Source organism: Cucumis sativus, chromosome 1, assembly GCF_000004075.3.
Source record: "Cucumis sativus cultivar 9930 chromosome 1, Cucumber_9930_V3, whole genome shotgun sequence".
Classification (NCBI taxonomy): domain Eukaryota; kingdom Viridiplantae; phylum Streptophyta; class Magnoliopsida; order Cucurbitales; family Cucurbitaceae; genus Cucumis; species Cucumis sativus.
Genome location: NC_026655.2, coordinates 18,205,581 through 18,216,497, shown reverse-complemented (window position 1 = coordinate 18,216,497; position 10,917 = coordinate 18,205,581). Strand labels below are relative to the sequence as shown.

Sequence of the window (10,917 nt, the reverse complement as noted above, 5' to 3'; positions counted from 1 at the left end):
TTTCAACAACGAAACAATTTTTTTATTTTTATATTCCAATTGTGAAAATCATTTGAAAATAGTAAAAAAAGAAAAGGAAAAAAAAAGTGAAATATATTTTTAATACAACTAATTAAGGCGAGGGGTGAACGTGGGGGAGTATTTGTTTAATTTTTGCAAAGAATAATTATGGTAATAGAATATGAAGAATTAATAATATAAAGATTATTTAAATAAATGGAGTGAGGATGGGTGTCGCTATCTTTGTCTTAATAATGGTAGTTAATCAATTAATGTACTCACTCTTATGTGTTGCTCTAAATAACGTGGATTGCGACCACTCTATTCAATTTTAATTAATCATATGATAAGTACGTATTAATAATGCTTCTTCTTGACAAATGTCTTCCTCTCAATTATTCCACCCTGGATTTTTATTTCTTTATAACAGATAGAGCTACATTATAGAGAGTCATTTTTTTTTTGCAAAATAAATTACATTAAGGTGTTAAATAATTGGCACCTCTACTCTTCCATCCATGTAATAATACAACAAAAACAGATATATATAGTTTGAGTGGATACACACAAATTGAAAGAACATTAGAGGGAAACATTTGTAAACAAAGAAAATTGATTTTTATTTGTATAAAAAAACATTCCAGATGTACGTCTAGCCAAACCCAAGAATGAATTCAGCTAAAAGTGTTGAAGATGAGAGCATATTTGAAGGGTGGTTGTAATAATGGAAGTAAAATATTATATTAATATTAAAATAGTTGATAACTATTTAATTTTGATATTATAGAAATAATATGTGAAAGGAAAGCCATGGTTGGCGTGGAGGCACTATGCAGAACAACGTCATTCGGTATAACGTTTTATTTCCTCCACGTGTGTGTCTAACTGCAGCTTGCATAGAGATTCTGTTTTCCTTTTCTTTCTTTTTTTCTTTTCTTTTTCATCTTCTATTTTCTACCATTTTAACAACTGCTATTTATTATTATTATTATTATTATATATATATATAAAAAAAGAGGTACTTTCTCAATGGATATTCCGGTATTCCAAAACTAATTTTACATGGATATTAGTGAATATTTTTTAAAATAAAAAAAATTAATATTATTAAAATGTGGTAGGGGGTAGGGGGTAGGGGGTAGGCTCCCAATCTCAACTCGCAATAGAAATTAGAATAAAATTTAACTCTTCAAATAAATTAGAAAAAATAAACCCAAGTTTGATCGGTGGGTTAATTGGTTATTTCCAGATTTTCCCATATTGGTTCTTAAATTCTCAAATACACAACCCTCTCTCTCTCTCTCTCTCAAAATCCTTTTTTGGTCCTTTCTCTTTCACCCATTGCTTTTCAGTACCTCCCTCACTCTCACACACACACACACACACACACACACACACAACTCCGTGGTTTCTCTATGGCCATGGTCAACTTAAAATCTCCCTAATTATATTCCTCCTTCTCCCAGCAACCATCTTCCTTTCATTTCTACCTCTCTAAATTATCTGATTTCGTTCATATGGGTCCTTTCGACTCCGCCGCCTCTTCCGGCGGCAGCAGTAGCAGTAGCAGTGGCAGCTCTTCCTCAAGTACCGTCACCAAACCCCAAGACATCGACGGCCTTCTCGCCGGCGCGGGCTACAGGGTCCGCTCCTCCGACCTCCACAACGTCGCTCAACGTCTTGAGCGTCTCGAATCCGCTATGGTCAACTCTTCCTCTGAGATCTCTCAACTCGCTTCCGATGCCGTCCACTACAACCCTTCCGACATCGGTTCTTGGGTTGATTCAATCCTCTCGGAGTTGGACCAAACGGCTACTTTGCCGTCCGATCTACCGGATTTTCCCGATCTCTTTTCGGTTTCTAATCAGACGGATGGGAGTGTCTCGTGGACAGATCCTTGTGTTGCTGCGCAGCACCAGAACCTTGGCCAGCATCAGCTAACCGTCGTGACCGCCATGGAGGAAGATTCCGGTATTAAACTCGTCCACATGCTAGTCACGTGTGCCGATTCAATCCACCGTGGTGATTTCCCATTGGCTGGTTCTCTGATTGTCGAAATGCAAAGTTTGCTGTCTGGCATCAACACCGAATGCGGCATCGGTAAAGTCGCTGGTTACTTTATTGACGCGCTAACTCGGCGCGTGTTCACACCCCATGATACCATCACTTCCACCACCGGCTTCGAAGACGTCCTTCTCTATCACCATTATTACGAAGCTTGCCCTTACCTTAAATTCGCTCATTTCACCGCTAATCAAGCCATTTTGGAAGCCTTCGACGGTCACGATTGCGTCCACGTCATCGATTTCAATCTAATGCACGGTCTACAATGGCCCGCATTAATCCAAGCCCTCGCCCTCCGTCCCGGCGGTCCTCCTCTTCTTCGTTTAACCGGCATTGGCCCACCCTCTCCCGACGGCCGTGACTCGCTTCGAGAAATCGGATTGCGACTCGCTGAGTTGGCCCGTTCGGTTAACGTTCGTTTCGCCTTTCGCGGTGTGGCTGCGGCTAGGTTGGAAGATGTTAAGCCGTGGATGCTTCAGGTGAGTCCGAAGGAGACTGTGGCCGTGAACTCGGTTATGCAGCTTCACCGATTACTAGGGAACAACCAGTCGTCGTCCGCCATGGAAATGGTTCTCGGGTGGATCCGGAGTTTGAATCCGAAAATCATGACGGTGGTCGAACAAGAAGCGGACCACAACCAGACCGGGTTCTTGGAGCGGTTCACGGAGGCTTTGTTTTACTATTCCACCATGTTTGATTCGCTTGAAGCCTGCTGTATGATGCCGGAGAAGGGTCTGGCGGAGATGTATCTACAGAGGGAAATTTGCAACGTGGTGAGCTGCGAAGGATCGGCTCGAGTGGAGCGCCATGAGCCACTGGTTAAATGGAGATCTCGACTACGCCAAGCCGGTTTTAGAGCCCTCCATTTAGGATCCAACGCTTTCAAGCAAGCTAGCATGCTTCTAACGCTCTTCTCCGCCGAAGGATTCTCCATCGAGGAGAACGAAGGGTGTTTGACCCTCGGCTGGCATAGCCGACCTCTTATCGCGGCTTCCGCTTGGCAAGCCGCGCCACCACCGGATTCAAATGCAAATCATCATCCCTTTGGAGTAATAGTATAAAATTACAATAATAATGATATTATTACTATTACAAATAAGTACCATGTATAATTCTTTTTTTATTTTTTCATTATATTTTTTTCTTATTTACTTTCATCCAACCCTCCCAAAAAAAAAAAAAAAGGAACTAGCTCCATCCATCACATTGCATTAAATTTTAATATAAAGAGTCAATGATATCGACCTTCGATCTAATCTTCTCTTCTTAAGGGTGGTTTAGCTTTACCAATCAAAAGATTTAAAATATTAATCCCAATTACTAATTTTGTTTAACCCTATCTATTTCCTCACCTTCCATTTCCCCAAATTCATTTATATATATCTTTTTTTTTTCTTTTCTTAATCCTTAAATCCAAGCCTAGCTAGGTTTGTACAATAAAAATGTTTTAGCATTCTTTGAATCAATAATTTACACGTGGGTTGCAATTTAGATATAATTTCGTTTGTCCTTGTAGATCTAGATTCATAAAAATATTGAATGATGAATAATTAATATCGATCTCAAGTGATCACTGTTCATTTATTAATTTTTTTTAAAAAAAAGAAATAATTATTTATGAAAGTGTATATATGTAAAGGGGGATTGGGTTAGTGTTAGAGGTTAGAAGCAGTGAGGCCTACCTTAATTACTGTCTTATTTATATGTTCCTTTAATAGGGACAAGTTGGATGTTGTTCCGTACGTTTCATTGTTTCTAAACTTACCTACATTTCACCCACTTCATTTATTATCCTTGTTTTTAATTTCAATTACAATTTTTTTTTTTGTTTTTTAATTTCCCCATAGCTTTACCTTAGTACATATTAATAAGTTATTTTCAATAAATAAATAAAAGAAAGAAAAGGGGAATATACTCTTGAATCATCATGAGAGAATTGGAATTATAAAGAAAAAGGAGAGGGAGATGGGGGGAAGAGGGAAAAGAAGAATTGGGGGAGGACTAAAAAGCAAAATGTAAAAGAAAAGGAAAAGAGTAGTGGGAGTGGGGTTGTGTTGGGGAAAGGAGAGCCAGGAAGGGTTGATTGGAATAGGGTTAGCATGTGGGATTGCCCGACAGTAAAGGAAAAACGGACTCAGCAACGACGCCAAAACGGGACCCCTTCCTGCGTAATTATGAGGGGCTGGCTCAATCATAAAGCAATTTATTTTTTTTAAAATAATAATAAAATGGTTGTTTACGGTTAGTAGCTGCATGGGGTTCTAGCTAGCCAAAACATTATTGAATGTGACGATCCAGAAGGCTCAATGAATAACCTTAGACATTCAGAAAGGATGTTCATAATGTGAAAATATAGTTTGAGATGGCTTAAAAAGTTAATTACAATCACTATGTACACTTACACTAACAATGTCTATAGTCATCCTTTTTATTGACTTAATAAAACTAAAAAATGAAGCGTAATTTTATGTTAAGTGTCCTCTTTAGATATATGTAGGAGAATGGTAAAACTAACAAACTAGTCTTTTGAACTTGTTTTTATAATGATTTATTTTGTATTTTGAAATAAGTAAAACAACTAAGTAACTATGTGCACGTTTAATTTTGTAACAATGTTGTCCATAGTAAAAATCGTGATACACCATTTTAATTGCATTATGTCTCAATCTTTTAGTTCATAAAAAATAAAAGTTCATTTATGATTAGTTCAAAGTTTAATGAAAGTTAACAACATTCTTTACATGTACTGAATCAAAATAATTTTTAAAGTAAAGCCATGCAAGAATGAGGAAATTGTTAGCTTTAAACTTTTATAATAAAAGGCTAAATCTAGTTACCCACCAAAATTAATGAACTTGTTTCCATGAAGCCTAATGATAAAAAAAAGTGATTGTGGACAAAAAGATATTGTGTGCAACATGGTTGTTTAATCATTATATGAGAATTTAGAAAACATACATTATTTCTCTTTGTCATTGTTTAAAGTTGTTCTCCGTAAATGTCAAAATTCACCCATGGACGTGAGTTTAAGGATAATTGAAAGAAGGTATAGAAGAGTGTGCATCCCAAGTGTTGCAATTTGATTTATGTAGCCAATATTGTAAATATACATCAATCATAAAATTTTCGATAAAAGAAAAAAGAAAGAAAAGACTAGATCAAGAAAAGGGAGGTAAAAGTAAAGCTCAGAAAGAGTAGGAACGCAAGAGTAGATGGGAGTGCTTAATTAGAAAGTATTTAAATTTAAATACTATAGAAGTAGCGGTGAAAAAGTGGAGGTAGAAGGAGTAAATTGTGGAAGAAGGGTGGCATGAGAGAGAGAGAGAGAGAGAGCGTTGTGTTGTGTAAGTCTAAGCCACGTTCACAGCTAGGCTGTGCAAAACTGTGCCATCACCTCAGCTTCCCTGTCCATGGGCCTCTTCCCACTCACTGACTCAACTTGTGCTCTTCTGTTCTGCATTACATTTCGGGCCCTTGCAAAGTGTTTGATCAATTGCATGTGACAACACTCCTTTCTTTCTCTTTTTTTTTTTTTCACTTCACTAACCACTAACCCCTCCCCCTCTCCTCTCAATTTAATGATAAAAGTAAAGGAATTAAGGTGGTAAGAATTAGAAGAAGAGGGATATAAGAATATATATATATATTATATGTGTGGATTGAAATGGGGTTGGGAAACAGGGTTGCGTAAGTTAAGGAAATTAAGCCGAGAAAAAGCGGGTGAAGCCGAAAGAAAATCGGACCCGGTAGAGCCGAGTACGTGGCCTACCAGTCCCTAATTTCACGTGATCCCGTTCTGCGTGCTGACTTAAGTGGGGAAATCGGATGGCCCCACCAACACTGAAACATATTTCCTGGGGACCACTTTTAAGCTCTGCGTCCACCTCCTCTATTATCTCCCACGTGTCCTCACCGATATTACTCACTTTTTCTTAATTTTGATTTTCTTTATAATATTATATTACCCTGGGTGGGTCAATTTTGGGTGAGAGAGACCCGTCTTAAGTCTCAAAAAAATTGAAAGGCCCATCATTCAGGACACCATCCTCTGCCCTCTTCTCTACCCCAATACCCCTCTCCTCCTTTCCCCCTTTCCCCCTTTCTTACATTTAATTAATTCATTATTATTTCCTAATCATTCAACTTTTCACCACATTACACCTTTCCATATCATATATTATCTGCCTCAATTCAATTATTCTCTTTTTTTTCTTCTCATTTTAATTTTATCATTCTCTACTTTTTTAAACACTACACATCTTAATTAAATCCCCATTTTCTTTTCTTCATTCTAACTCCCATACTAAACCTTCTCCTAATAATTTTCCCTTTCTTTTTTTCTTTTTTAACATTTAATGTCATTTAAGATTAGGGTTCAGTTCAAATTTGAATGGACTTGAGCTTTTCTTTCCTAATCATTCAACTAGGTTTAAATTAGCTTAACTACGCACCCTACCACATTCATTTTCTTTTATATATTTAAAATATATTGACTTCATCATTGCTTACTCCTTACACTGTCATCAGAAAATGAAATATTAAATAATTATTTTTATTTTATTTATGGAAGTAGGTAAGAGTAATGAGTATTGTAATACTCCTAATGACACCAATATTTTTTTATAAAAAAATATATATATGATTTCTTTTTTAAAAGAAAAACAAATCCAATCTAAATAATTCATAATTAAATAAAGTTGGGCCAGTTATCTAATCTTCTGTTTAGCACGAGTGTTAACTTGCAAATTATTCTATAACGTCAAAAATGTCCCTCAGGCTCATTAACCAACAAAGATTTTGTAATATCTCAACATTTAAAAGCAGGGGTGTAAGAGAAATTAATAAAGGTGTAATGTTTTTCCTCTACCTATCTCTCTAATTGGTCAAACTATGATACCAAAAATGAAAAATCACATTTTCTTTTTTCTTTTTTATAAAAAGAGCATGTACATTTTTTAAAGCTATCAAGTCAGTAACCAAAGATGCTATACACTTCTTTTTTCCACTTTGCTTTTTTTAAAAAAAAATAAAATAAAATAAATGATCACTTTGCAACCCTAACCTTTGTGTGAGTGTAATTTACATTCTCATGTAAACCACTCTATCCAAGATCAATTTGTAGCAATTAGATATTTCACTTTATTCCAACATCAATTTGTGACCATTAGATTCTCCAAATTGTTCAATGTCAATTTGGAGCTATTGAATTTTCTTGATCAAGTCTATGTGGACAATAATTAGGTGGGTACCTATTATTGGCAATAATCCATCTGTAAAATCTCAAATCAAGTTAATTAAGTCTGAAATAAAACAAAGAATTCTTTCTTTGCAAGAGAGTTTGTTGATTTTCCTCTGTCAGAAAAAAGTCTGCCACTCTTACCAAAAAGGATTATCCATTACAAATTGTCACAACTCACGCACAGTCATAACTAGCACTACAAAAAACCAACTCTTTCTCAACGGCCAAAGTTGTCGAAAATTACACCAAAATGAGTTGGGAAAAGAAATTTTGACGTCATTTTAGTCGTCGGAAAAGTGGTCAGAAAACCAAGTCATGAGAGGAATTCTCGACGCCATAGGTAAGGCCATCGAGAATTCATCTAACTTCCGAAAAGCAAGATATGAGGTGGGGAGATTAGAACTCCCAGTGGTGTACATAGCTCTTCGGGAGTTAGGCTCAATTCTCACGAATTTACCTACGTCCTATGAGACTCGTTCTTGAATAAAAGGTGATTTGGTTAAACAATCATATAAGAATGTAAACAATTGTGTAAGACAAACTAGACGATCGTGTAAGACAAGCTAAGATAATAGTATATAAGAAAATAGAAACGAGGATAAAAGATCGTGTAAAATAAATATAAAACGATTGTATAAGACACTGAACGATCGTATAAGAAGATAGACGATCATGTAAAGGTTAAACAGTCGTGTAGAATGCTAACAATCGTTAAAAAATTAGAAAGGTTCTTGGGGTTAATTAGTAAATCATTGGGGTGGTTTTTATAGGTGTCATGGCATTCGAAGACTTAGATTTTAGTTAAGTAGGAGCTGGCGAAATTATAGGAGTAAAGAATTAATGATTAATCCAACTTATAATTAATATAAATAAGGAAAAAAGACAAAAGGTAAGGGGATGATTATGAGCTTTTACAAAGAGAAAAACTAGAGGTTGATAAGTAAGAAGAAGACCAGAGAAGAGTTCTAAACAAAGAAGGAGAACTTAGTACTGTGAGTGATTTTCCAAAATGTTTTTAGATTTTAAAAGTTTTTCTTGTAATCTTATACTGATTTGTATTGAGATTTCACACATGATTGTTTGCAAAGAGATTTCAAATGAAAAATTGTATTATGTTTTATGTGTTTCAAATGAATGTGAAATTATGTTCAAACCATTAGTCCTTGTCTTATAAATGAGCTAGTTGTTATGTGCACCTAATAAGTAAAGTCAGCCATGTAGAGAATGTCTCCATAGTGGACTAAGGCAAGACAATGCATAAAAGATGTGTATCACGCTAGAAAGCCCGAGTAACAAGGAATGAATTGAGATATCCTCAAGGATGTTGTTGATGAAAATGCCATCACAGTAGTTCATGCACAAGAATGGTTCATGTCTTGGAGAAAGGAATAAGTGAAACTAATGTATATTTATCATTTGAAATGTGCTATTGAATTTAGTAAGTGAGCATGTGTTAAACGAAAATGATTTATAAACTGTATTCTCAAAAGGTTTTCAAAAGCATCATTCACTAAGTCTTTTGACTTATGTTTTAAGTTTTTCCTCTCCATGTTGTATGAGTTAAGCGATCGTTTAGAAAGGTAAACAATCAGGTAGACAGGTAACTGATTGAAGGTAAGTAATCGTTCAAGTAGCTAAGCAATTAGGTTTGAAAGGGTAAGCAATCGATTAAGGAGCTACACGATCAAAATAGGAACCTAAACAATCCTTAAAGGTTGAAGGTTAAGGACTTTAAAGACTTTTGACATTTTTTTTTGTTTAATTCTTGTTGAGAAAAGTTGTGTCATGTCATATTCTATTGTAGAAACTATTGGGTTGAAATTAACAAGAGAAGTTTACTGATTTAATTTCCATTACATGGTTTTTAGTTAAGTTCTATTTAGGAGCTTTTGCAAAAATAGGAAAAAAATTTATGATAATAGAGCCTATGTCAAAACATTTTACAAATTTGCAAAAGTAACAAATTTAAAAGTGATGACCATCTGATAGTCGTACGATTACCGTCTGATAGCCCTTCAATAACTTATGATTACCGTCTGATAGCTGTCTAATATCACTAACTTTGCCAAATCCACAATATAAAAAAAATAATGTCATGAGCTTTCTTTTTCTAAATGTTTTGGCCATTTGATGCAAATTTTCTTTTATTTAATTTGTATTAAGTAGTTTGGAACAGGGTATGACAAGCTGGTATCAGAGTGATACATTCTTTGGGAGCTGAGTATTTAAGTTCTTTTGTAGGAAGGAATAGAAAGTAAGCCATCAAGAAGAGAAAGGGGAGCAGGAAGTAGATCAAGGTTAACAACTGATCCTTTAATGGATTGAAAGGCTCATTTAATAAACCAAATGAAATGAGAGAGAACAAAGAAGCCCTGTATGTTAAGGTTGCGCAAATAATACAAGATGTCTTGGCGCAACAATCAGAGAAAAAGTTTGGTGAAGAAAGACTTAAGGCATTGGGGGATACAAAATCCAATTGGACAAAGAATCCTAAGGAGTCGGAGAAATGGATTCGAACATTGGATAAGTTTTTTTGAGTAATGCGGCGTACAAAAGAAAAGAAAATTGATTTAGTAGTGTTTCTACTTTAGAAAAGCTAAGGGCAAAAGATTTGTGGATGTTTGAAGAAAATAAGCAAGGAATGGTTAGTTGGGAAGAGTTTAAGAAAATATTTAATAGTAAGTTTTTCTCTGAAACCTTGAGATGAAAGACGAGATGGGTTTCTCCACTTGGAATAAGGAGAAATTTCGATAGCAGATTACGAAAAGAAGTTTATAAAATTGTCTCGGTAGGAGATGAAAATAGTAGGTAACGAAAGAGAAAGATGTAGGCGATTCGAGAATGGATTGAGAACTGAAATTAGAATGCGTGTTACAATCATCTCAATTAGGAAAAGAACATTGGTCAGATATCACGTTCGAGTGGTGATAAAAAACATAGGACGACAGAACTCCTCAAATATCTTCATACACCCTCATGAGGACCAATGCAAATAAGGGTTGTATCCCACCCTTAAGGGGAGGTTATGCTTTAGACAAAGAAAAGGAAGATGTTTTGGGATAGCTAAGTTTCTATTATTTATTAAATTTATTTTTGTTTTATCATGAAAATGTGAAGCTTGTAATCAATAAATTTTAAGTAATAATTTTTTTGTTTATAAAAAATTTGTGTAAGAACTATTGTTTAAATTTCGAGGACGAAATTTCTAAAGGAGGGGAAAGTTGTGAGACCCATTCATGAATAAAATATGATTTTGTTAAACAATCGTATAAGAACGTACAAGATCGTGTAAGACAAACTAGACGATCGTATAAGAAAATAGACACAAGGATAAAACACTACAAGAAATCGGAGTAATTCCGACGTAGGAAAAGGCGTTGGAAAAACAAGCGTCGACGTTGACCAACCAATGCCGACGCAACATTGTTTGGTCGGCTTAGGAGATATTCCCCGACGTGCCTACCAAACACATCAACATTAATCCTCTTTTAATCGGCGTTACGTTGACCACATCGAGGGAAAGCATATAAATACATTTCAATTGTTAACTTTCTACGACATGTCACTTATAGAATCGTGGAAAGGTCACTTACGAAGACGTCGGGAGAGAGGAG

The 10,917-nt window shown here is 35.4% G+C and overlaps 1 protein-coding gene across 1 annotated transcript; it reads left to right on the top strand.

The window, feature by feature from the left end:
- Positions 1-1,251: 1,251 nt before the first annotated feature.
- On the top strand, positions 1,252-3,330 carry LOC101213450 (DELLA protein GAI). The gene has a single exon (XM_004146243.3). It carries the CDS (start codon positions 1,518-1,520, stop codon positions 3,123-3,125), a length of 1,608 nt encoding a protein of 535 aa, XP_004146291.2. The 5' UTR covers positions 1,252-1,517; the 3' UTR covers positions 3,126-3,330.
- Positions 3,331-10,917: the final 7,587 nt, after the last annotated feature.